The 26,933-nt window shown below is 39.2% G+C and overlaps 1 protein-coding gene across 1 annotated transcript in view; it reads left to right on the top strand.

The window, feature by feature from the left end:
* Positions 1-12,481, top strand: part of MAN1A1 (mannosidase alpha class 1A member 1) — a 150,749-nt gene extending 138,268 nt beyond the window's left edge. Inside the window, exons 10-13 of the mRNA XM_045843140.1 lie at positions 861-1,080; positions 1,827-1,999; positions 9,100-9,215; positions 9,790-12,481. Coding sequence (XP_045699096.1) covers positions 861-1,080; positions 1,827-1,999; positions 9,100-9,215; positions 9,790-9,916 — 636 coding nt within the window. The 3' untranslated portion in view covers positions 9,917-12,481. The remainder of the gene's footprint in view (positions 1-860; positions 1,081-1,826; positions 2,000-9,099; positions 9,216-9,789) is intronic.
* The last annotated feature ends 14,452 nt before the right edge of the window (positions 12,482-26,933 follow it).

The raw sequence follows: 26,933 nt of genomic DNA, 5'->3' as shown, positions 1-26,933 counted from the left end.
AAGCTGTTTATAAATAATTTTTGTAAATGTTAACATTTCTCCCAAATTTACAGGTCTGTATTCTTTTATTAAAATGTTTATTCATTGTACACTAATGTACTTTGTAACAGAACTATGAGGGCAGGACTTGATTCTAGTGTTACCAAACTGGAGATGTGAATGATGTGATAAATGACTTCCATCGAGGGCTAGTCACATACTGGCCACTTTATAGACAACATGTTACAGGGTTTTCTCAGGAGACACTGCTATTCCCATTTTATGAATAAGAATACTGAGATTTAGGGATGTAGTAAGCAAATTACTGACAAAGTTCGCAAATAGAAAAGAGTTTGTCAAGGCTGGAATTTGAAGCCAAGCAACCTGAGTGAAGAACAGGTCCTTTCCCCGCTCTGTTTTGTTACGCCCTGAAACGTGACAGAGCAAAAGAAAAGGGTAATACCACCGGCCCGGATGTCACACACAGACGTGCTCTGTGCTTCACCCATGGCAGGGCCTGTGCTCGTGTTGTTTTCCCATTTCTGAAAATGGAAATGTACCAAACCAGCTATCACGACTCCAGCAGTAACTGTCTTTGAGAAGGGGACAGCGTTTTAGGTGTGTGGACTACAAGTGTTTGATCACGGAACTGAGCAAAACCAACCACACTGGGCCCACAGGGTTCATTCTAAGTCACCAAACCAATAAGGCACAGAGTAGAGAAAGAACACAGAAAGAAATAACATAAAGTTTGAGATTGAACTGGACTTGTAACACCAAATTCAAATTGTGAATGTTATGTTGTTCTTTTTTTAATGTTGGGTGTTTTTAGTATAAATTTGAAACGAGATTACGAATGCTGAATTAAGTGTTAATTTCAGGCGATCGAGACCCACTTGATCCGCAAGTCCAGCAGGGGACTGACGTACATCGCAGAGTGGAAAGGGGGCCTCCTGGAACACAAGATGGGCCACCTGACCTGCTTCGCTGGCGGCATGTTTGCTCTTGGGGCGGACGACGCTCCCGCAGAGCTGACCCAGCACTACCTTCAGCTGGGCGCTGAGATTGCCCGTACCTGTCATGAATCTTATAATCGCACGTGTGAGTACATGTTATTCTTCATTTACAATCTACTGCCACATGCTTTTATTTCATTCAGTAAGGAACTTGGTCGTTGCTGCCCTCAAAAATATATCCACTGTACCAAATCATGATAAATATCTTAAAGGAATTTGTACTTTCATTTTAAAAGACACTGGTTTTCTATACAAAAATATTTACTCTTAGTTTGCCAACAAACAGAAATCCAGGCCATAAGACATTTAATGCCAGTATATTTTTTTACCTTACTTTAGGTAAGTAATATTGGGTGAGAGTTTCTGTCCCAGTACAAAAGAAGCTTAGTGTATTTGTGTATAAACCATTATTAATCTTCCCAGTGTCTCCATGAAATAGATTTTCAGTCTGGCACCCTCCTTTTAAAATAGGGTTTGAAGCACAAACATGAAATAGCCTTTCATGATGTAATGCCTTAAAATTTAGAATGACCGATTTTCTAGCTAGCTTGTAAGGTATTTGGTGGTGCCTTGCACCTACCCAGTGGGTACTCAGTAAATGGTGATTAAATGAAAGAAAATGAAGAATCATTACCATTTTCTCAAATGCCCTCTTTTAGATGACTAAATTTTAAAGCATATTGAATATTATTTACTATCTGATGTTTATAACTATTCTTTAAAATGATTTGGCATCATTCTTGAATGCTGAGGGGCACTTTCTTCGCTAAGTTGTAGACACTGAGCATTGCCCAGGACAATAACCTGTGTCAACCGTTGCTTATTCTTTAGATGTGAAACTGGGACCAGAAGCCTTCAGATTCGATGGTGGTGTTGAAGCCATTGCTACAAGGCAGAATGAGAAATACTACATCCTACGGCCAGAGGTTGTTGAGACTTACATGTACATGTGGCGACTGACTCATGATCCAAAGTACAGGAAATGGGCCTGGGAAGCTGTAGAGGTAACGTTCTAATTTGCTTATGTTCCTTGTAGATAAATGTCTCAGGAAAAAAATGTTCAGTAGTACCTATAAATTTAGCATGCCAGCTTTTCTATAATTTTTAAAGCTTTGACCAGAATTTTTTTTTCATTCAAGACTGAGTGTTGTCAGCTAAGCCATCCTGTGTCTGTGGCTTCAGCTTTGCTTAATATAACTACACACACACACACACACACACACACACTTTGATATTGAAGGAGATATCTAGAATTGCATATTATAAAATTAAGTTCCCACAACTGTAGAAGCAATGACCACTTAATTCCACAAAGGGTTGTAGGCAACTTGGGGGTAGTCACCCCTGCCTGTTGTTGGTTTTAAGAAACAACTATGTATTTTATTTTTCTTTTAGTCTTTGGCCACTGAAATGATAATACAGTATATGCTTTTACTTAGGTTAAATTAGCTACTTAGTTTTTAAAAGAACCTATAGAAAAACTACTTTCTGCAAGAACATTCCTCACTAGTCTCAGGTTTCTGTGAATATCTGTAAGTATGCTCTTTTAATTGTTTGTCACCTCTTGAGTCTCTTCCTGCCGAATGTGGTGTATCATCTTCTGAAGCTGATGGAGCATGCCCTGGATGCCAGTGGAGGCGCCCTCCAGGGTGTGCACCAAACAATGTCTAATTTTAAGAGCTATTACTCTGAAAGGAGTAGGAGGAAATTCAGGGGATAAAAACAAGCAAACGCTTTAATTATACTCTCTTATATTCTAGCACTCTTTGTTGGAAAAGTTAGCTGTCTTTAAAAGCAGTCTATTAGGAGTAACATCTCTCAGGAAATCTGAGATGAATATTGCCTTTGTGTAAAATGTAATATCTGAGGAAGCCGTTAATGAATCTCACTTATTGCCTTGTTCATTTAGTGCATATTATCACCAGTCATCAGTCATTTTAAGTAATAGATTCTTTAGGCCTCTTTTTTTTATTTTTTGCCAAGTTTTCTAATTACATGTAGTCAGTAGTAATTTCAAGTTCTTTAAATATTTTTTTCTATGAAAAAATGTATTAAAATTACAGTTCATCAAAGTTCTGGTGATAGGGAATTATTTTGGTCTTCTGTAGGCCAGCAAGGGAATTGAGGCCAGTACTCACCTTGCAAATACCAGTTTCAATTAAAAATAGTAAGAATAATGTATTTCATCAAATCTAAAACACCATAATTGATAAGAAACCCCATTATTTTATATATTACTAAGGAAGTGCAACACTACCGACTAAAATATGACATGACAATTTTAGAGATGTTAAAATGTGAAACATGTATGACAGCATTGATCAAAAATAGAAAGTAAGTAAATCTCTACTGCCATAGCAGGGGTGTCAAACTCATTTTCACCGGGGGCCACATCAGCCTCACAGTTGCCTTCAAAGGGGTGAATGCAATTTTAGAACTGTGTAAATGTAACTACTCTGTAACTAGGGGCAAGGAGCTCAGCACTGCCAGCAAGTAGAAACAAGGTGCCAGGCTGGATAAAACAAGGTGGAGGGCCGGATTCGGCCCACGGGCCTTGTCTTTGCCACCTGTACCATATGGGCAGGAAGCTTTGATTTGCTTGGTTCTTCAGGGGAGTTTGTTTGTGAAGCATTAAGGTTGATTCGATGAGGTGGGAATTCTATCTGTTCCCAACTTTTAGTGTAGACTCTGATGTAAAATTGTTTCACTGCATCCCAGCACAGGAATCCCCCCATTTTTGCAACTAGAAACCTCTGGGACTGAGATGCAGTGGAGAGGGAGAAGTACTGGGGGCTCATGCCTTTTCTGAAGCACAAAAATCAGACTTGGAAGGTGTGGCAACACTTCTCTTGCTTTGCCACATCCCTCCAGCCGATGTTTGTGCTGCAGCTGCAGCTGCTGCTGCAGTGGGCGATGCCCTCATGTGCTGGCCACATTATCTCCAGTGCCTGTGCTTCTCTGCTGTGACTCAGAGCTTCTTCCCCAGCAGCTATCGATGGTCTGGGAAATGTGGGAGAGTTCCTGGTCCCAGGGGGCAGCCCTCAGCCAGTGAGATATGGGGGTTGAATGGATAACTATCCCAGGCTTCCCTTGAAGAATAATTCCGTGATGTGTCCTGCACAGTTCCTTGGAGGGCTTCCAGCAGCAGTGAGCCCCTCTTGCACATGGCTGTGAGCTGCTCAACCTACTTCCCTGGCCCTTCTCCCTTCCCTGTTCCACCCTCCCCACTTCCTGATATCACCTTCCCCCCAAATCTCCCACATCCAACCCTCCTCTCATGCTCTGTTTGTAGGAGAACCGAAACCAAAACACGTGGGACCTCTAAAATCACCTAGTCCAGATTCTACTCAAAGAAGACTCCTTTACATATATCTTTTCTGGGTGGCTGTTCTTCATCAATTCAAAGACTTTGTAGCCAAAACGAATGTGCTACTAATGTAATTCATGTTAATTTTTAGTGGCCAAAAGCATTAGAAAGTTACTCCTTTTAAAACCAGAATTTCTGGTGTCCTGTGCTCTAGGGCAACTAAAAAACAAATCCCCTCTCTCTCATATGTTTCAGTTATCTGAAGACAGCATCTTCTGCTGATGGCTTCTTCCCCCATTCATCTGTTTCCTCCACCTTCTCGAGACATGGTTTCCAGCTGTGGTCTTCCAGCTGTGGCTGAGCATGTGACTTGAGAGCCTCTCTTCTGAGTGCAGTTTCCTACAGCCTGTGGCCCAACTTGTTCTTTCAGCAGATGTAGAGAGCCCCTGGCTCACATCGACGACCGTAACGTTATGGTCAAATGATGCGAACAACTACATTAACTGCAATGGAAACAACTCTTTTGTCCCCTGCTTGTTTACACTCATACTCACAGTTTATAAAGGATTAGTCAGCCATCTTCCCACCTCCTGACAGTCCCTCCCTTCCCAGCCTTCTTTCAGTGATACGCTTGATGAACCTGCTTTCTGTGTCTTAGCTACATTTCTTAACAGTGTCAAACAAGATATGAAGGGATATAATCCAGCATACAGCCCTGGAGACCTCCTCCGCAGGTTGCCAGCAAGCCATGAATCACAGGTGTTCAGGCACTTGGGAACGGACCTACCAGAAAAAAACACCTACCTGGATGGTTCTTTTGCTTTTGCTCAATAATGTCATGAATAACGTTATTGAATTCCTCCCAATTAAACATGTATAATTAATATTCTGATAAAACTCATACTATAAATTATATATATATATTCACATGTATGCATGTAAATACAGATTGTATAATGGCTACAAGTATAGCTTAGTTATGTGTAGATTATATAGTGTCTCTGTTACCGGATGGGGACTTGGCCCTGGGTGGGTCTGCCTAGGGCCAGCTGTAGTGAGTGGGTTCTTGACTTCGTGTAGGAAAGATTTCACAACACAAGTCCAGGTGACTATGAGGATGTGCTTATTAAAGCTGGGGACAGTGAAACAAGGAAGGGCCTAGCATAGAAGAAGCAACAGGAGAGCTTAGGCCAGGCTGCCTTAGCTCACTGGGAAGTCAGAGAAAAGGGAGCCTTGGGGACAGATTCAGGGGGTTCTCCTGGGACAAGCTGCCTGCTGCCTATTGCCCTAGAGTTTAGCGGACATGTGCCTGTGGGGGAAGATGGGAATGGCTGGGGCTGTGGGGAGATGGCAGGCTGGGCCCTTTGTCTTGAGGCTTTTTTCTCTGTCTTGCCTTAGGGAATGTTAGGGGACGGTTGCAGCAGAATTGGATCAGTTTTCCAGGTGTGTCCTTTTAGGGTCATGGTCTCCACTGATTGGTCAGTGCCAGGGATCATTAGTCATTGCATCTGGTTGTTGCCCACCTGGTTTTGCTGCTTTTCTGGGCCTGGAGCTGAAATACAACTGAGGCCTAGATGTTATCTCTAGAGAGGTGACCTTTTGTATCTGGCTGTAAATTGCTCAGCCAGTTTGTTCAGCTCTTTGTCTCAGTTTTCCTATTCCACTTGCCAAGGAATTTTCCTAGCTTCTTACTAACCTGTCTCATCTCCACTGGGCCACAGTTGTAGATAAGTCTTGTAGGCTTACGTAGGGATGTTCATTTCTTTATTTGCACAGACATTTTTCTCTAGTGCCCTGAAGTTAACCTTTTCCATGTGGATGTTCTGACTCTCAGAATGATTTGTCTTCCCAGTTCCTGCATCTTCCTCCCCAGAACTGACCCCTGTTTTCAGACTCTGATGTGTTCATTTAGCTGGGTGCTCAGAACACACTCAACCAGTTAGCCTTGTCATTAGTGCTGTTCCCCAGGATCCACTTTGGAAATCCTCACTGGTCAGTTCTTTATCTAACCCAGTAGATAGACAGTGCTTTTCTGTTCTCACACTGATGCTTTCTGACTTATAATTTAACTCATGCTGCCCACTATTCTTTTACCTTTCTCCCCCAACCCCAAAAATATACAGTCACTTGGAGTCAGGTGTTTTGTCCTCTTTTGTTTAGAACTCCAGTCACTGGAAATATCCTCCTATCCCTTCCTTCGCTATTAGCACATCCCAGTCACACATAGTCACTTACAGTAAGTAACGTAAGCATTTACTAAAATCCAGGTAAGCTCCATGCCCAGAGGCTGAGTCCCAAACACAGACTGTAGTGAAATGGTGCTCTGATCAGACTCTGCTGTAAGTACATCCTTCCACTGTTGAGATTCTGTAAAACAAGGGCCTGAGCTGGGGGCCCAGGAGAGCTGCTTATCCCCAGCTTTACCTACCTAAAGTCTTAAAATTTTGACTTGACATGAAGGTTTTTCATTTTTTGAAAACTTAAAATGCATCTTTAGCATTTTTCCTTGTTTTGTTTTGTTTCCAATTTACCAAGAGCCCGAAGATAGCAAAAGAAGCTAGGCCTCTCTGGACCTCTGACAGGCCCCAGTTCTATGCTGACTGTGTCCTCATCTCGTTGTGTTGGGACGGCAACCCCACATTGACCAAGCAACACTGCCTGGGTCCGGAAAATGCTGAGGCCAGAGTTAGCAAGTCTAGGCTGTGTTCTGAACTGCTATGGCTCAGCACATTAGGACTAGGGGAGGAAAAGAACAAATGGATGAACGGAAGAGGAAAAACTTTAGGCATTGCCAACCCCCCCAAAGTAACCCTTTTCCTATAACAAAAGAAGGAGCTTATAGAAATTTCTATGGGAGCAAGAGTGGCCTGGCACTCTCCTTATGTTATCTCCAAAGAACTTCAAGAGAAAAAAAACAAGAAAAAAATTCATAATTAAATTATTTTTTAGGAAATGTCTGGAATAGGATCGCATTATGTTCCGTAATAATAAACTTGCTCATTTCTTCTAAATCTCGATTTTTTCTTTTCCTTTTTTTTACAAATAATTTTTAATCTACTCCCGTGTGTCTAGTATTCGATTTTTTATCAAAAGGAACTTGGATCAAAAAAGAAAGGAAGGAGAAAAACATTTGGACCTGAGAGTTCTTTTCTGTAAGCTTTCCCTCCCTTGGCTCATTGTCTGCAACCCAGAATATAATCAAAGCTCTTTTTTTTTTTTTTTAAGTTGATCTTATTTTCCCTGAGGCCTTTTAAAAAGTACCAAATCATGAGACATTTTCTTTATTCATGTAGCCTGCCAGTTAGATTTTCTTTAACCTGGTAATTAAATGCTTCACCTTGTGGCCCCGAGCTGTGTTCCTTCTGCCCTCTGGCCCTAGCGTGCACAATCATTGTCCTCATTATCTGCACTCCTCCTGGTCCCTGCTCTCGGGATTCCCTTCTCTCCTGTCTGGGCTCTGCATCCTTAGGGGCGTGTTTTCCTCCAGAACTTTTTTCTAGCCAATAAAGGTTTTTCTCAACGAATACGGCAAGGTCTGTGTCCTCCATCTTTCCAGTAGTTGGGCTAAATGGGAGAATATAATTATGCACATAAAAAGGGGCGGGGTTATGATTCATAAGAGTAAACTGAAAAATTTAAAATGACAGGAGAACCTAAGGATAACTTTATCTTGTTAATGTTTTCTATATTTTCTTTATTTTACCATAAATATTAGGTTTTGTAGTCTCAAAGTTTTTTTGGTCCACACTCTATGAATTAGAACCAGATTTTGGATGAGAATTTTTATGTGACCATATAGTTAATAGGATTAATAGGATGTGGTGAGTAGGAAATAACTTTTTCATGGACGACTAGGTCTGGTAACTAGCAAAGCAGCCAATGTCATTTCAAAAGCAAAAAGCAGTCAACTTAGTGGCAGCAGACAATGTAGAAGGCAAGTTATTTTAGGTTGTCACCTAAATATTTATCCCCACACTACCCAACCCATCTCTTTCTCCAAATACTTGCTATGCTAAGACAACTGCAGGAATGTAGGATCCTTTCTCTGTAGATACTCACCAGTGGATTCATCCCATCTCCTTCCATCCCAGACTAAAGAAAAGGAAAACCTATTTTAGAAATAAATACCAGTCACATTTGTCTCACTGCTTTCCATTTTCTTATATCTCTGTCACCCATATCACTAATTAGTGTCCCACCATCGATTTTTAAGCAATGAGACGTTCTGATTATAGTAGCAGCTGGTTTTGGTCCAGCACACTTTCTGTACCAGTGGTTTATAACCCCGTTCGACATGAGTAATCTTCCTAGGCCAGGGGTCAGCAAGTGTTTTCTTTGAGGGCTGAAAAGAATTAGGTTTGGGGGCCATGCACAGCTGCTCAACTGTCATTGTAGCAGAGAAACAGCCACAGACAACATGTAAACCAATGAGTATGGCTGTGAGCCCGTAACACTTTACCAAAATAGCAAGTGGGATTTAGCCTGGGGTGAATAGTTTGATGAACCCTGTTCTAGGTTATAGGAGGAGATGGTAAAAATTACTGAAAAATTATTGCAAAACTCAATGTAGAAGTGTATCCAATTAGGTGAAAAGATATTTTATCGATATTTCCTTTAAGTTTTCATACTTCATTTGCATTCACATTTTATAGGTTTTTTAATTTCCACCTAAAACTGTTACAACCTATCAATTCAATCTGGATCCTTATTTTATTTGAACCCGACAGTCTAATAACAAAAATTAATCACATTCAGTTGACTGACTTGTGACCGTTTTCCCCTCTTCTTTGTATTTAGGCCCTGGAAAATCACTGCAGGGTGAGCGGAGGCTATTCAGGCCTCAGGGATGTTTACCTCAAACATGACAGTTACGATGACGTGCAGCAGAGTTTCTTCTTAGCAGAGACACTAAAGTAAGTAAAATTATTCTAAAAGTATGCGGCTGAGGGAGCTGGACAGATCTTCGTAGATGTCTTTATCTCTTTTTTTTTAAGATTTTATTTATTTTTAGAGAGGGAAGGGAAGGAGGGGGGCGGAGAGAGGGAGAAACATCAATGTGCAGTTGCTGGGGGTCATGGCCTGCAACCCAGGCATGTACCCTGACTGGGAATCAAACCTGCGACACTTTGGTTCGCAGCCTGAGCTCAATCCACTGAGCTATGCCAGCCAGGAGATGCCTTTATCTTGAACACCTTTGAACACTCTCAAGTATGCCTGCCTCCGAATTGCCATTCTCCACGTGTGGCAATGATTATGTGTTTGCTTTCAGTCACTGTGCAAGTCTGATAACTTGAGGTAGACTGCTCATCCACTAGGAGCAAAGCACAGAGCAACTTCTGCACTCTGCATTAATAAGTGTGTTTCCCCAGGGCTTTGCTGTACTTGACTGTTGTCCATGGTTCCCCATCAGATGAATGGAGACATTGATGTGGTTTTGCTGTATCTTTCTGGATTTACTGCCTCATATACTCATGTTTCTCTCTCCAGATATTTATACTTAATATTTTCTGATGACGATCTACTTCCACTGGAACATTGGATCTTCAATACCGAGGCACATCTTCTCCCTATACTCCGTACAAATAAAAAAGAAGTTGAAGTCAACGAAAAATAAAAAGACATTTTACATTTTACTCTGCTCCATTCCTGTCACTGCATACCTTAATACTTCCTTTTCTGGTATTCAGGCATATGATGAATTTTTATTACTAGGTCTATGATTATTCTGAGCTCTAAAATTGTTTTGCAGTCTTTTTATGTTTATTATCATAGGCTTAGATGGACTCCAATTCCTTATCATATCCTTTATTATTCAGCCAGTAGATCACAGATTTTTTTATTTTATGTAATCTATTATCTCTGGAGTTCATGAAGGTATGGCATCATTTTTATTAAACTGAACAGAATGGTATACCAGCGACCTCTTAATTACAATTTTGATTTGACTGCAAAACTTTATCCTCCTCCATGAGGAGATGATGTCTGCTTTAAGCTGTAATGTTTTGCCATGTTGCAAAAAGCCATAATAAATTAATATTAAAAAAGCTTTTTTCTTTTCAATTCCATGTTAATATGGTTTGTCTATCCACCAGAGACAGATCTTATGACTGTGACAGCCTCCTTATGCGGGTCTATCATTATTTGATAGAATGTCTTCTAAAATACTTCACTTAATTTTAATTCAAAATAAAATCATCCCAAAAGGATCATCTCATACTGACTACAGTGTATTTTTGTTGGTGAATTATATTAGTGTTTACTAATTTGTGAATTAGTTCTCAAACTTTACTTTAAATGCCTTATGTTGTTTCTGGATCATGTGCTGGTTAATTTCTTCCATTCACCATCACACAGCAAAGTGAGCTTTCAAGTTTTACAAATTTCTGCTCTTACTGAATTATCTTTTGTAAAGGGAAATAGTATCACTCTCAGTGTGTTAGCTTTCACTTTTTACTAAATACATGAAGAATTGGATTTCGCTAGAGAGCGGGTGAATATTTCACATGGTTTTTAATTTGCATTTCATTGTTAATTTTTTTCCTTGAAGAAAGCATTACATATGGATCAGATTTTTCAGAGGGCCCTTCCTCTAATGTAACATTATTTCATTTCAGTTTACGAAAGCAGGATTTAATTCTGAAAGAAGTTTTGCCAATGTATCTATTCATGATTAATTGAGGAAATCTAATAAACTTTTAGATCAAATAAAAATTATAGTCTCTTTTGTCTGGTTAAATTCAACATAGATATCTCAGTTCAGAAGGAATACACAGGAATGGATGTTCTCAGTTGCTCGCACTCCTATAGCAGATCAAAATAATTATAAGGCTCTCCAAAGCATTGTTTTGAAGTATGATTGGTTTTCCCAAGAATAGATTTGATAGATTTGGTGATACCTTGTGCTTTCTTATGTTGGATCATTATATATATTTTTTCCCTTGAAAGGGCTAATTTGATGGTGTATATTCGGAGGTACAAAGACTTTAACCACCTGCGTATTCAACCTACAGCAGTCAAATAGATGAGTGCAACCCCACGGACTAAGCTGAAGCATATGAAATTGCTGCAGTAAAAGTTTAAAAACTATCCAATTTCAGCAATTTCATCCAGTTCAACTTACTATTTTTAAGACATTTATTTTCTGAGATCTCTACCTACTTAATTGTTTTAGCTATTTCAGCTTTTAAAAGTGTTTCAAAAGATTTCCTTTGTCTGAAAGGAACACCATGTGTGACCTGCTCTTGTATTGTACATTGCTATACAAAATATATGTCAAAGGATAAATTAATAAAATTAGTAAATGAGAAATATCCATTAATACATCATTATTGCCATGCTAATGTGTTTTGAGGCCTAGAATATCTTCCACTCATATCCTCAGCTCCCCTTATGAAATGAATGGATAGTGAGAGTTCTTTCTTCCCAAGACTTAAAGCAAAATGTAAAAGATTATTGCCAAAATGGGCCATATATATTTAGATTATAATTTTTATATAAATGTGCTTGGACTAACCAATTTAAGTTCATTTCTCTGCTCTTAAATTTGATTTGAAAGAGCACAAATTTGATACGTATTGCTGCAGCAGATAGGATTTTAATACCAGGTTTATGTACGTGCTGCACTATGATGTGTCCGGGTATAAATGGGCGAAAGGATCATACTGCATTTTGTTCTGCTCATGGCAAGAATAAAGGTTTTTTCAGTTCTAGAACTTGGATTTTTTCACAGAAGTCCCAAATATCAAATATGTAAACAAGATAAAAAAATAATATTATGGTGATGTAATTTAATTAAAGTTATATTTTGTGTTATTTTAAACAACTGAAGTCCTTAGTAGATGCTGTCTTTCACTCATTTTCAGCAATTTCACCTAAAAGTTGAATAATTCAAACAGCACTTAGTTTTCTCTTTCTACATGTGTTTTTGGTATACTTTGTGCAATTAATATTACGCATATAAGTTCTATGGCAATGTATAGGACTCGATGGTTGTCATAACTCCTCCATCTGTATTACCCATTCTTTACAATGATTGTTTCTGATTTGTGCATAAGCCCATTCTGTCATTTCCAACTTTCTATAAATCTTTAATGGTATGGGAAACATAATAGATTGACATGTAATTTTTAAAGACTATATTTGTAAAATTTCTCTATTGTGAATAAAGCCTTTTAATATATCTCCTTATTTGTTATCTTTTCCTCTTTGTAAGTAAGTTTTTACATATGTAGGAGTGAGTGGGTACAGTTGCAAATGAACATATGAAATCCTAATAGTGATTCCATTCCATACCCAGAGTATCCTAACAAGGAAACATTTCCCATTAAAAACTTTAATTTGCAAATAATTTTGTATACACAGCCTTTGGGTAATCAGATAACTTTATTAAGATTCCAGCATGATCAACACCAGTGCATGCAGGTTGGAGATGGGGAGTTGGTGTCTGAGATAGCATGACGTATGATCCATGTTCTTAAGTTTACAGGTGAGGATATCAGACTCACCCTGCCCTGAAACAAAACAGAGCAGCATGTAGTTGTGTTAAATGACAAGTTAAATTCTTCTGTTCCGGGAGCAGCAGGTCACTAGGATTTGAGTAGTCAAAGAGGCTCAGTAGAAAAGAGGGAACTTAAGCTACAGGAGAGCCTCCAATATTTTTGAAAAAGCCTAGGTTTTTCAAACTCATGTTCTACTTATTAGAATGTTTTAGACATTGGGGGTTTTGTCCTCACTGCCTAGAACTGTCTTTCCTCAGGGGTTTTTATAAACTCATTCATTTGTTTATAAACACTTCATTTGGGCATCTGCTCCATTGGCACTCACCAGAGTTGCTGTTTTGACAAATTCAGTATGACATTTCCTATCACCCTTTGTCCCTTAGAACTTACTGTTATTTTCTGCTTCGTATTTGTTAGATCACATACTAATTTCCTTACTTGCTTATCGTCTTTCTAACCCTTTAGAATTTTAGCCTCATGAGAACAGAAGTCACTTTATTGGGTACCCCCCTCCCCCCCATCTCCAATGGCTAAGGCAGCGTCTAGCACTTGGTAGCGCACAGTGAATGTTTGGTGGACAGGTGAATGAAGGAATGCTATTCACAGGGTTTGCTACAGCTCTTTGCACATTTTTTAATAAGGTGTACACTTTTAAAAATTTAAGTACCAGTGCTACATAACACACTATTGTTTAAAATAAATAATTATAAGGGACAATTTCTTTTATTGCTACTTGTAGTAGTTTTAAGAAAATACAGAGTAAATTTGTGTTTGTAACTCAAATTAACTCTCAAAAAACATACTTTAAAAAATCATATATATCATGTATGGCACTATATAAAGTACACACCAAAAAAATGTAAGTCATAATTTCACCGATATAGATCGCTTTCAACGTTATTATTTGAATAGCCTACTATTGTTTTCTGACTTAATCTTACAGTCCTTGTCTCTTACAAAAAAAGAAAACTTTCTATAGCATCAGGCAAAAGAATTGGTTTTTCATTTAAAATAGAGCTACTCAAATGAGAACCTTCTGAATGCAATTATTTGAAACACAAATGATGTTGGTTGTGTTTCTTTTGTTGGTGACCAAATTATTAAAAAGTATTCTAAACATAGTTTTTATGTATACTAATTGTCAACCATCCACACAGCATTGGCAGCTTGGCAATTGATACACCCAATTTCTGATAATTATATGTAGACAGTTTCTTAAATTTTAAGAAAACAAGATAAATCTTTTTTTCATTTAAGCATAAAATTCATATATATAATTGCCATTCCAGCTCCCTAGGTCATGGCTAAAATGTGAGAGTGGGGAAAGGAATCTTACTTAATCTTGATTTAATGGCCCGAAGACTGATTTCTGTTTTTCCAAGCTTATTCCATCCACACTGGCCAACACATGAGTCATTATCTTCAAGAAGTATCTGTCAGGCATCAGATATGCATATAAAGTATTAGAACTACAAAGGAGTCTAGACAGCACTTAGTCCAACTCTTATTTGAAACATGAGGAAATGGGATTTTCCCAAGGTCAGAAACTGTTTTGTATCCTGGCTCTATACAGCCAGACACAGGGGTTTGCTAAGATCTATGACAAAGAACAACATATGAGAGCACATGTTACATCCAACCACTCCAAGACAAAGTGTAAATTCAGAGTTCACCCTTGAAAATTGATCCAAAGCCCTATTTCTCAAAGTCTGGGCTACAGTTCACCTGTATCAGAACCTCCTGCAAGTCTTGTTAAAAAATGCAGATTCCAGAGCATACCCCACGTTTAACAAATCAAAACTGCAGTAGGACCCTGAAATACCAAAGTGGAGAAGCACAACTTTAAGCTACAGGGAAGTGGAAGTCCCAGGCTAACAGAAGAAACATTGAATTAATTAGCGAGTCATGACAAGTATATGCACATTTTTTCTGTATTTTTGTTTCTATTTCAAGGTTTAAGCACAACAACAACTTGAAACATGATTGGATCACTCAGGAATTATAGATTCATCCTTTCAAAAAAGTATTTCTGAGCAATAAGTCACATAACCTACATCTTTTAGAAACAGATTCACACTGGATTTTTTAAAATAATTCTTTCTCATCATGCAAACTCAAAAATATTAACTTCAATCACCACCATTTTTATTCAGTGACTGTCTCATTTGCTTTCTTCTCCCAATAGCTGCTTTTAAAGTCAGTTCTCAAATTGCTTCCTCTGTTCCTGTTGAATTTTAGCATGATTGTCACTTGCACAGACAACACAAGAATTCTTAGTTTGACCATGTGCCCTGTAAATATGTAAGATATTCTTGGAAATGACCTCTGAAAAGCACCTTAATTTCTATCCCCTCTCCCCTGTGTTTTTGCATTCATTGCAATGATAATCGTCAAAATTTGTTGGCCCACCATTATTATGATCACTTTGAATCCTCTTAAAACATGTCATTACTTACTGAATCAATTCAGGTAAATTTGTGTCACAGGTCCATTTAAATCCCCAGTGCATGCAAATTACCATGCAAGTTTAGGAAGCAGTAATAGACACATAGCTTTGTAACAAACTTTTCACACACTGGGATGTTTTGGCCTTAGGCTATGAGCACATATTAATTCATAATTTTATGAGCAAGGCCTTAAAATGTACTACTTTTCAAATCATATTTTTCAAAATGACTGGCACCCAAAAGTGTTTTGTTTTGTCTTATTTTATTTTATTCTGTTTTTTATTCTCTCAGAGGGAACAAATAAATGACTTTAATTCACAAAATCTTTGGGAACTTTGTTCTTGACATTCTGACTCCAGTAGAGTGGAAAGTGGAAACACAGCTTAGAATCATCTCCTAGGACCAGTATAGGAGACTAGCACATCAACTTCTCAAAGCAGGCACCATGTCGTTGACATGACCACTTGGCTCATTGTGACCTCTATTTAGTAAATAACAGAAGGAGAACAAAGTAGGTCTCCCTTGTGTGTGCAAAATATCATCACCACTCTGCCACTCAATACAACATTTTAACCTCAGTGGTTAAAGGAACCCTAGGTACATTTTACTGCTATTCACACTTCTAGCTTGTTAGTGCCAAATTGATAACTTTGTGACTTATATAGTCTTAGCCAGGAGCTGCAAAATTACTCATATTTTGAAAGCCACCATTGTAATAAATTAAATCCCTTTAGTTTCTTTATCTGGTGCAGTATATAAGGGGTGGGAAGTACACGTGCATTTGGACCAATGGTACACAGACTTCACAAGCAATCAGGACAACTGAGATCCAAACTTAGCTCTGTTATTAACTTCCTGTGTGATTTGGAAGAAGCACTCCAATCTTCACATCTCAGTATCTCCATCTGTAAATTAAGAAGAGCAATTAGTCCACAGAGAGCCACTAGGCTCTGCCCAGAACAATGTCTATTGTGAGATGCTGGAGCAGGAAATAGCAGTACACAACCCAGGAATTCCACACCCATGGACCAGAGACCACCACACCCAAATTACAAGACATCGAAACCTTAGTTTCCTCATCTATAAGGTGGGATGAATACTACCCACTTCCTGAGGATTAAAGTTGCCAACGTATGTGAAAGTTCTTAGCTCTCTACCTGGCAGGATCATGTGCTGAATTCCAGTCCCTATTTCCAGCTCTTACATCCTATGGAAGAATCTCTTCTCATTGGGAAGCTGCCAGGTAGTTTTGCTATGACAACACATTTGCTATTATTTTGCTTGCCGTTTCCAACTACCCTTGGGTTTTTGGATGGCGTCCTTCAATCAGGCTGCTTCAAGCACATGTTATTACTCATCTTCCAAGGTCAGAGTTTAGCACTTACTTTCTGACATGAGGAGACAGAAATATTCAGTTCTTTCTTCACACTTGTATTGTGCACTAATTGAAGACCTTTTCACTTATTTTTTTAACTGAAGAACAGAGGTTTTCTTTTAGCGTTTGTAGAAGAAACAAGAATCGACCTGCATGATTGTCACACTGGTGAGAACACTATTATGAATTGTGTCAATGATCTATTGAAATAATCCTGTGAAAATAACACAATGACTGCAAGGTAAGGACTCCTTTCAAATTTTAGTTATATTTGCATTCCAGAGTAGCTTTAAAAACCAACAAAATCAATTTTATGAACTGGGAAGGACTGTGGAAATAATTCCTAAAAGAGCCAGTTTTGCTCCCAAAATCAGTTTATATGTTTGAAAGTCACTTGTAGGGACTGAAAACTAATCACATCCAAAGAAAAATGCATAAAGTGATCTTAATTGAGAGTCTGTTTAACCTGTCCCCACCCACCCAACCCACACCCCCCAAAAACCTTTAGTTCCTACAGCACTGGGGACACAAATTCTATGAGAGTAACACTTCCTTTCCTTCTGGTCCTCCTCCCATGGGAAAATAAGACTTAGCTTCTGAAGAGGGACTTGCAGTTCTGCCCCCATGTTCTGCATAACTAAGGACTCAGGGTCCTCCTTTCCTCCCTGGGATGCCACCCTCTTACTGCCATTCACTCTTCTGCACTCTGCCTGAAGTGGCTCTCCCTGGTGCCTTTTCCTCCTCTTCTTGGGAAATGCTTTCTCCTATAAGTTGATTTACCTGTCTTCTGCTCTGTACCCCCAGTTTATTCTTGCTTCTGGGACTCCCAAGGATTTTATGCAAACTCTTATTCACGTGCATTACACTATAGTGTCACTATTTCTTTCCATTCATTCATTCAGTTTACAAATATTTACTAAGTACCAAGGATGTTGGAGACACTACCCTAGGACCTAGGGATTTAGCAGGGCGCAAGTTAAACTTGCTTCTTGTTTTTAAAGAGCTGAAGACTAGGAAAAAGGCAAATGTGCACCAAAAAATAAATAAAATTTTAAAAGGAAGGTACAGTGGCTTGTTCATTTGTATAAATAAGGATTTCTTTTTCTTTAATCAAAACATTTATTGTACTTTTTCTGTTACCATTTACCCCCTTATAACCCTGCCCCCCCACCTGGCAATTACCACACTATTGTCCAAATCCATGAGTCCTTTTTCCCTTTTACTCAATCCCTCCACACCATAGCCTGCTTCCCAGAGCTATGAGCCTGCTCTCTACCTGTGGCTCTCTCTCTATTTTGCTTGTTCGTTCAGTTTGCTCTTTAGACTCCATATATGAATGAAATCATAGGGTATTTGTCTTTCTCTGACTGGCTGATTGGCTTATTTCACTTAGCCTAACATTCTCCAGGTCCATCCATGCTGTGCCAAAGTGTAAAATTTTCTTCTTTTTTACAGCCAAGTAGTTTTCAGTAATTATTTCTTCAGATAGGTTCTCAGCCCCTTGCTCACTCTCTTCTCCTTCTGATATTCCCATGGTGCAGATGCTGTCACGCTTTATGTTGTCCCAAAGTTTTCTTAAACTCTCTTCATTTCTTTTAAATTCTTTTTTCTTTTTAAAATATATTTTATTGATTATGTTATGACAGTTGTCCCATATTTTCCTCCCCCTCATTCCACCCCACCCTGTACCCCTTCTCCTACCATTGCCCCACCTTAGTTCATGTCCATGGGTCGTACATATGAGTTCTTTGGCTTCTCCATTTCCCACACTATTTATAACCTCCTCTTGTCCATTTTGTAACCACCATTTATGCTTCTTATTCCCTGTACCTTTTCCCCCATTTTCCCCTTCCCCCTCCCCACTGATAACCTTCCATATGATCTCTATTTCTGTGATTCTGTTCCGGTTCCAGTGGTTTGCTTATTTCATTTTGGTTTTTGTTTTCTTAGGTTTGGTTGATAGTTGTGAGTCTATTGTCATTTTACTCTTTGTATTTTTTATCTTCTTTTTCCTAGATAAGTCCCTTTAACATTTCACATAATAAAGGCTAGGTGATGATGAACTCCTTTAACTTGACCTTCTCTGGGAAGCACTTTATCTGCCCTTCCATTCTAAATGATAGCTTTGCTGGATAGAGTAATCTTGGATGTAGGTCCTTGCCTTTCATGACTTGGAATATTTCTTTCCAGCCCCTTCTTGTCTGCAAGGTTTCTTTTGAGAAATTAGCTGACAGTCTTCTGGGAACTCCTTTGTAGATAACTGTCTCCTTTTCTCTTGCTGCTTTTAAGATTTTCTCCTTATCTGTCATCTTGGGTAATGTAACTATGATGAGCCTTGGTGTGTTACTCCTTGGGTCCAACTTCTTTGGGACTCTCTGAGCTTCCTTGACTTCCTGGAAGTCTATTTCCTTTGCCAGATTAGGAAAGTTCTCCTTCATTATTTGATCAAATAAGTTTTCAATTCCTTGCCCTTCCTCTTCTCCTTCTGGCACCCCTATGATTCAAATGGAACATTTTAGTTGTCCTGGAGGTTCCTAAGCCTCTCTTACTTTTTTTGAATTCTTGTTTCTTCATTCTATTCTGGTTGAATGTTTATTTCTTCCTTCTGGTCCAAACTGTTGATTTGAGTCCCAATTTCCGTCCCTTCACAGGTGGTTCCCTGTACATTTTCCTTTATTTCATCAATCATAGCCTTCACTTTTTCTTCTATTTTGTGACTATACTCAACCATTTCTGTGAGCATCCTGATTACCAGTGTTTTGAACTGTGTATCTGATAGGTTGGCTGTTTCTTCATCTCTTAGTTGTATTTTTTCTGGAGCTTTGATCTGTTCTTTTATCTGGGCCATTTTTTTCTCTTGGTGAGCCTATTACATAGTAAAGGGTGGAGCCTTAGTTATTTGCCAGGGCAGGGCAACCCAAGTCACTGCATTGTGGCATTGTATGTGGGAAAGGGGTCCTAGAGGGAACAATGTCACTTGCTCAGCTCTCAGCTGGCTTTCAGTCACTTCCCCCACTACCCACAAGCAAATTGGGCCCTTCTGGTGCTGATTCCCACATGGGTGGGTTTGTGTGTGTTCTGGAACCCTGTGGGTCTCTCCAACAAACTCTCCTGTGAAGCTGGGAGTTTCTCCCACCACCACAACCCCCACAGGTGTTTTCAGTCAGAGGTTTTTAAGGCTTTATTTCCCTGTGCTGAAACCCTGGGTTGTGAGGTCTGTCACGCTCCCCAGTTGTTCCTCCCGGTTTATTCACAAGTGAATGTGATACTGCCTGACTCCACCAAGTGCCGTCTCACCTGCCCTGGTCATCCAGCCATTGCCTTGCAGTGAGTCCTCTCCACTCCAGCTGCCTGTCTCTGCCCCTCCTACTGGTCTGGATGAATGTTTCTTCTTTAAGTCCTCGGTTGTCGGAGTTCCATACAGTTCAATTTTCTGGCAGTTCTAGTTATTTCTTGTTTCTAAATTTGTTGTTGTCTTTCTTTTGGTTGTGCAAGGAGGCAAAATGTGTGTACCTACCCCTCCATCTTGGCCGGAAGTCCCCTAAATTCTTTTTTTTTTTTTTTTGCTGCTCCACTTGTGTGTTGTTTTTCTACCTTGTCTTCCAAATCACTGATTCAATCTTTTGCTTCATCCAACCTACTGTTTATTCCTTCTAGTGTGTTATGTATTGCAGATATTGCATTCTTTGTTTTTGACTGGTCCTTTCTTGTGGTTTCTGTGTCTTTTTTCTTACTGTTAAATATCCTTATAATCATTACTCTAAACTCTATATCAGATAAATTGCTTACCTCTATTTTATTTAGTTCTTCTTCTGGAGAATTCTCTTGTTCTTTTTTGGGGAACTGTTTTTTGTCTACCCATTTTTGGCTGCCTCTTTGTGTTTGTTTCTATGCATTAGGTAGATCTGCAAAGACTATGGTACAGGCACTACAAGACTATGTCAGACACTGCCTGTGAGTGGCCTGAACAACCTGTTTGGAGCCATCATTGATCCACAGCTTATGGATCCTTCTGCTGAGCCTGGGTGTGTGTGGAAAGAACCAAACTGCACCAAGGCTGTCTTTTACTGGTACTGGGCCCCGGGGGAGGGTCAGCTAAAGTCTCAGAGCTTCCAGAGTTCTGTCATGTCCTATAGGCTTTCTGTTAGGCTTTGTCACTAAAATAGCCTTCAGCTATACTCCTCAGCAGTGCTGCCTAAGATGCACAGGGTGGTGTGAGAGGGATTCTTGCAGACAGGGCTTTTGCTTCCCCTCAGGCTGATGCCACTTTGGAAGGGAGTGCTCTGCCTGAGAAAGATGGTTTCTGTAGTATAGGGAATGATTGACACAAGGATCCTGTGGCTGACCCTTCAGCTCTCTCCTCAGAGCCACCAACACCAGACTCTCCTCACATGTCTCTAGTCCACTCTGCACTTCCTCTGCTGGAGCCCAGGGTAAGTGGCTATAAACAAAATTTTGTGTGTTTCGCCCTTGAAGAGACTCTGCAACTCTAGCCATCTCTCCCTGGCAGACAGAAACCTTGCTGCTTTTCATAGCCTGATGTTATTTGGGTTCCTTTCTTGCTTCTGGTACTGTAGGCTGAGAAGCCCAGCTCAGGCTTCAGACCCTACACTTCTCAGAGGGAACCCTATGGCCCCTGAAATATCACTCCAAACTTCAGCTGCCACCCATAGGAGCCCAGTCAGCCTTCTTGCACCTCCTACACCCTCTCTTCCAGTTTCATTGTGGTGGTGGTGTTTCTTTCGTACGTCCTTGATTATAAGGCTTCTTTCTAGCTAGTGTTCAGTTGATTTTTCAACTGATAACTTGGTTGTAATCCCAGTTTGGTCCTGTGAGGATGTTAGTGTAGCTCCCACCTACTCTGCCGCCATCATGGATTTAATATGGCGTTTGGTACACATTTGTTTTCAACCCAATTGAGTTCTTTTGTCCTGTATAGGAGGCATTCAGAGAGCATTTGTTAAAGAGTGAACAATTGTTTAGGAAATGAAGAAAAAGGCACAAACTTTTGTTCAAACAATATAAACACAGATTTCATGTTAAGTTTTCCTGCAAGAAAACAAAACCCCTGCTAGGCCCTACTAACTCAGTAGTACATCTAACTGCAAAGTTGATTACAGATTTTATCTTTAGGGGATAATCTAGTGCTTACCTTAACTGTGAGATACCTAATTATATGCTGTCATTAGAAAATGTTCATCACTGTACTTGCAAAAGCAAATTCACCAAAAATAGGACACTTTTCTCATCTTTTAGTATGTTCAAAATTTATCAGTTTTCTCAGGGAAAACCCACAGGAGTTCAAGGTGTATCTCTCCATTTAATTTTCTTCTGGACTCCAGGCTGTTGGTAAAATCACATCACATACTCTCAGTGCCATTGGGGTTTGGCTGCTTTTGTTTGTGGGGGGTGAGGTGTTGTTCATTTGTTTGTATTAGCAGTCCTAGATAAAGGCTGCTCACTGGCATGCCCACACACCCAAGCCTGACTTCTTCTGGTCAGTGAGAAACTTAAGGAACACTTCCAGTGATATAAAGAATAAAAGAACTCCTCTATGGTGAATGCAGCCCTTTTGTAATTCTCTCTAGTAGTAGGACAAGGGATTCTAGGACTAAAGCAAATCCATTACTGATTAGATTGCTACATTCTTCCTAATAAGTTCAGCTCACTTTTCTCAAGGAGCCTGTCTTCAACCATTCTAACAAGTGACAAAAATGACTGATTAGAATTTTCACCCTCCTTTCCTCCACCTTATCTTTTTGTCTCTAGCACCTAGAGGAAGTGTTAATATAAATGAGCATACAACAGAGAGGGAGAAAAACAAAGGATCTCAGAACAATGAATCAGTCCCTAAAAAATTTGAAAGTGACATTTGTCACAATTATAAATCAATATGCAGGATTTCTTTGAACACTAGATAAAAACTATATAGTATGTCAAACCCCTGATTAAAAGGTAAACAAGTGTAATAGTGAATTCTAACAAGAGCTTAGATTTATTTCACAGCTTTAAAAAAAAAGTGTAGGATAGATTGTTTTCTTCTTTCTGGTCTCCTTCACACAATGATGATTACATTAAGGAGAGGTTTCAAAATTTCCACATTGTTTATCAGGGCTTTTAACCTCTCCCAAAGATCAGATAAAGGCTGCCAAATCAAAAAGCATTCTTGGCTCATGTACACAGCTCATTCTTTAAATAGGAGTTTCAACATGTCCAGGCAGGAGCAAAGACTTCTCAAGAGTCTTTATCTATTGATTAATTGTAGAAGAGTTTCTTTTAATGATTCATGAATATTCTCTAAAATAAGTGTTTAATTCTGTTTTAGAATAAAGAGTGTAAAGGGAAAATTGAGACATACATATTCTTCTGCTACCCTGCTTATATGTTACATTAGTTTTATGCCCATGATATTTCTATTAAGAGCTAGAAACAGAAAAAAAATCCATTTGGCAATGAGATTGTATTTTTCCTCCTGAGTTGGGAATCTAAGACCAAGTGCCAATTACTACTCTGCTGGACAGAGGTCATTTGGCTGCTCCCCAGTACAGAGTGGGACCTTCCCTGAGACCTTTGGTTAAACTACTGATGTGCCCCACATCTCAGGGAAGGGAAATCAGGGAAACCTTCCTTTATCTGTATGGTTAAGATACCAAGATTCCTAGATAGAAACCTCAGAAGTAGGCATCACATTGTGAAAAAAAATAATTTAAAGCAAAAAAATTTTTGTGTTCTTTTGTGGTCATTGTCTTTGTCATTATTACAAGTGGTATGTCAGCCACGAAAACAGAAATCATTCTATCTCAGAAAGAAGAAATTGAACACAGGGACTTAGTTACATAGGTGATAGGAGAGCTGAGAAGCCAAAGGGGATGGTGTATTCTCATGGACATTCAGAAATTAGTTACTTCAAGATGGCACTATCTGGGGGCATGCACTGGAAAGACACAAGGTGGATATAATGTTACCAGAGACTAGAAATGGCCAGAACCTGAACTAGATCTATACCAGAGGACTTCCCAGCAGGAACTGGATCAAGAGGGAAGAAATAGTCCAAAAGGAGCTAGAATCATGAAGGTGATGTTGCTACTGCTTGAGACACAACTAGAAGCACAATCAATGGGAGAAATACCTGGCTTCTCCATCTCCTACTTTCCAATCTTCTACAAATGCCTCCCATTGGTCAAGACTACCAGAAAACAGGGCAAGGGAGTCTGGGAAATGTAGTTCTCTGAGAGGCAGAGCCAAGCTGAGGAATTTAGGAAATATTTATGAAAAAAAAAAACAGGTAAATTACTGGCAAAAGTGACAAAAGCTAGATCCACCATTTAGGACCTCTTGCTTAGTTTGAGAGGTCCTTACTGAAAAAACAATCTTAAGACTACCAGATGCTTGAACTGACAGAGTTTTGATTGCAATAATCTATGCTTCATCCCTGAGCTATACAGCAAAAAATATCAGATGTATTTCTGAGCCTTCTTACCCCAGTAGTTAACATGCTAGAGAGAAGCCACATCTGCTTAGCCATGAAAGTTCAAATAAGTTTAACAAGTGCTTTCAGTGAAAGAATAGACCCGAGAGAAGCAAATCTGTGAGTCCATGAAGCACTTCCATCAGAGAACAGAAAGACAGGCCTAAAATAAAATCTGCAGAAGGTGGGGCCATCCAAATGATCCTCTTTAGATGTCAGTGATTAAACTTTGACCAAATTGCTCTGGATCACAATTGATTTAATTCCAAATTTTCACATGACTGATATTAGCACTTTCTAAGCCTTTATCCGCCAACCCAAATACATCAGCCTAGTTTTATATCCTACTTACTGAAGCATAAAAATGATGAAAGTTAAATGATCATGCAAGGGAGAGAACATAGGCCTTTTTTGTTGTTGTTGTAAGTTTCTGACTCTATTCATTTCATAGTAGGTTGTTTTTTTGGGGGGAGGGGGGAGTTAGCTACTTAAAGAAAAGCCATTTTTGGTCATTTTGTTTTGCATCCCTCACTGGGTTTCGATTGCAAAGCCTACCCTTCTAAACCCAGTTCAAATATCACCTCTGAACCTTTTCCTGTCTTCCTCCTTGTTGCTCTGTTAGCACCTTAGATAAGCTTCAGCATATATACTTATTACATTATATTGGAATTATTTACCATTCTGTCTCTACTAATGATTTAAACCAAAACAACCTATCAAAAGCAATTTAGCTTTACAGATTGGACAAACATAAACCTGTCTACCCTATAATTTTATGAGAAATTGATACCCCAGTCACTGTTGCCAAGTTTGATCATTTGGGTGTCGAATGAAGTTGTTTTGCAATACATTGTGGGTCCAGAATTTAATCTTTTTTGTCATTTTTACAGAAATGAAAGTGGAGCTTTTCTCAGTTTTGCTCATTTATTTTCAGCTAGTTGTTGCCACTCTCCGTTATTTGCAAAAGTTGAAATGACCATAATATTCAATTTAAGGGATTGGTTGCAACAAATTTTTAGTACAAGGTTGAATTGGGACAGCCTTAAAGCCCAAAACTGATTGGGTGAAAGATAATATGTAACTTACTTTTCTTTTTATAGAAAAATATTATCATGATGCCTATTAATACTTGACCCTAGCTCATAGTATAAAATGAGCATCTAATAAATGAGTATGTGCTATAGACCAAATGCTGTGCCCCCACAAAAAATTCAGATGTTGAAACCTAATCCCCAATGTGATGGTGTTAAGAGGCAGGGACTTGGGCAGCTGATTAGGTCATGAGGGTGGAGCCCTCATGAAAGAGACCCCGAAGAGCTTCCTCACCCCTCTTACCATGTGAGGACATGGGGAAAAGACTATGAAACAGAAATAGGGCTTTCACAAGACACTGAATCTGCCAGCACCTTGATCTTAAACTTCCCAGCCCTCAGAACTGTAAGAAACAAATTTCTGTTATTCATAAGCTCCCCAGTCTGATACTGTGTTGTAGCAGCCTGAATGGATGAAGACACTATGAATAAAATTTTGGTTTTTTTCCTCCTAAGTTCAATCCATCTCAATAGATGGCCCTCTCTCTTTCGGGCATTCAACAAATGTGTGTATATTGAGAGTTCTTTCTTTACTGAAGATTTTGCATAAATGCACTGGCTCAAATTTAACTTTACTGAGCTAAGATGTTATTATTCCAAAGGGGAAGTAAACATCATTTCTCTCCTAACATCTCTTCTCAGACAGAGGTCTGTTTCTCCAGTTCCCAGTTCCCCCACTGCCCTCCTCCTCCTCCCCAAATGTTAAGCAAAACACTCACAATCTATAATCCATATGCTAGGACAAAGTTATGCCTTTCCTAAGTTATGTTCTGCCCAACTTTAAGAATTTCATTTAGACAACACTCCTAAGGGCTCTCTACATCAGTATTGTATATTACCACTTAAGGCACAAGGGGAAAAAGAATTAGCAAGCTCATAAATTATTCTTGAGTGGTTATCCACTTCCCAAATCATACATGAGTGTGATTGCAGCAGGCATCCTTTATAGCCGGTCCTGGCAAAGTGTCGGCTGGTGTTATTTCCAGGATATGGTACAGGAAATATGAGATTGAATTCAGTATATTAATGAACATTAATGGTGTATAATCAGTTTATAAGAAGAAATCAGTCAAACAGAAAACTAATCGGCTTACTTAAAATGTAATTAATAAAATGACTGATTCAGGTCAGAAGTGAATTGCTTTCGGCAAGACCTTTGTGGGAGTAGCAGGAAGACGCGAGCCCATCAGAGGAGAGGACTTCAGCGAAGTGTGTCTGCTCATTTCACAAAATGCACAGCTCTCTCATACAGTCTGCAACCAAAAGTACCCGTCCTACAAAATTGGTGTGTAGGCCTGTGGTGATTGTTTTTAAGTGAATTATGAGATGGAAAAATCATATTTTAGAGCAGTTTCCATAAAACAAATTATTTGCTCCCACATCAACTAACAGCTTTAGTGCTGAATTATTAAATGGCCAATGCAAATAATAATAATAATAACAACAGTCTCATATTTGACTTTTGATGACATGTCTTCACATACATTATTTCATTTGATCGTTCTAATGCAGAAAATGTCGTTCATATGTGTATGCGTTGTATGCACGTTTCAGTGTAAACAGCACAATTTGGCACATTTCCAGAGTGCACACCAAAGAACGTAAACACTGGAAATTCCCGGTGTGGCTTCAGATGAGCAATTGGTGATCTAGGTGCCCATGCATGGGGTCTGTGAGTGTGTGCGCATTTTTCAGAGACAAGAATGTAAAACTTTAATCAGATTCTCAAAGCGGGAGGAGGAGAGTCTCTGA

This window comes from Phyllostomus hastatus, unplaced genomic scaffold, assembly GCF_019186645.2.
Source record: "Phyllostomus hastatus isolate PE091 unplaced genomic scaffold, TTU_PhHast_1.1 phas_contig_40, whole genome shotgun sequence".
Classification (NCBI taxonomy): Eukaryota; Metazoa; Chordata; class Mammalia; order Chiroptera; family Phyllostomidae; genus Phyllostomus; species Phyllostomus hastatus.
This window is presented reverse-complemented; position numbering and strand designations above follow the sequence as displayed.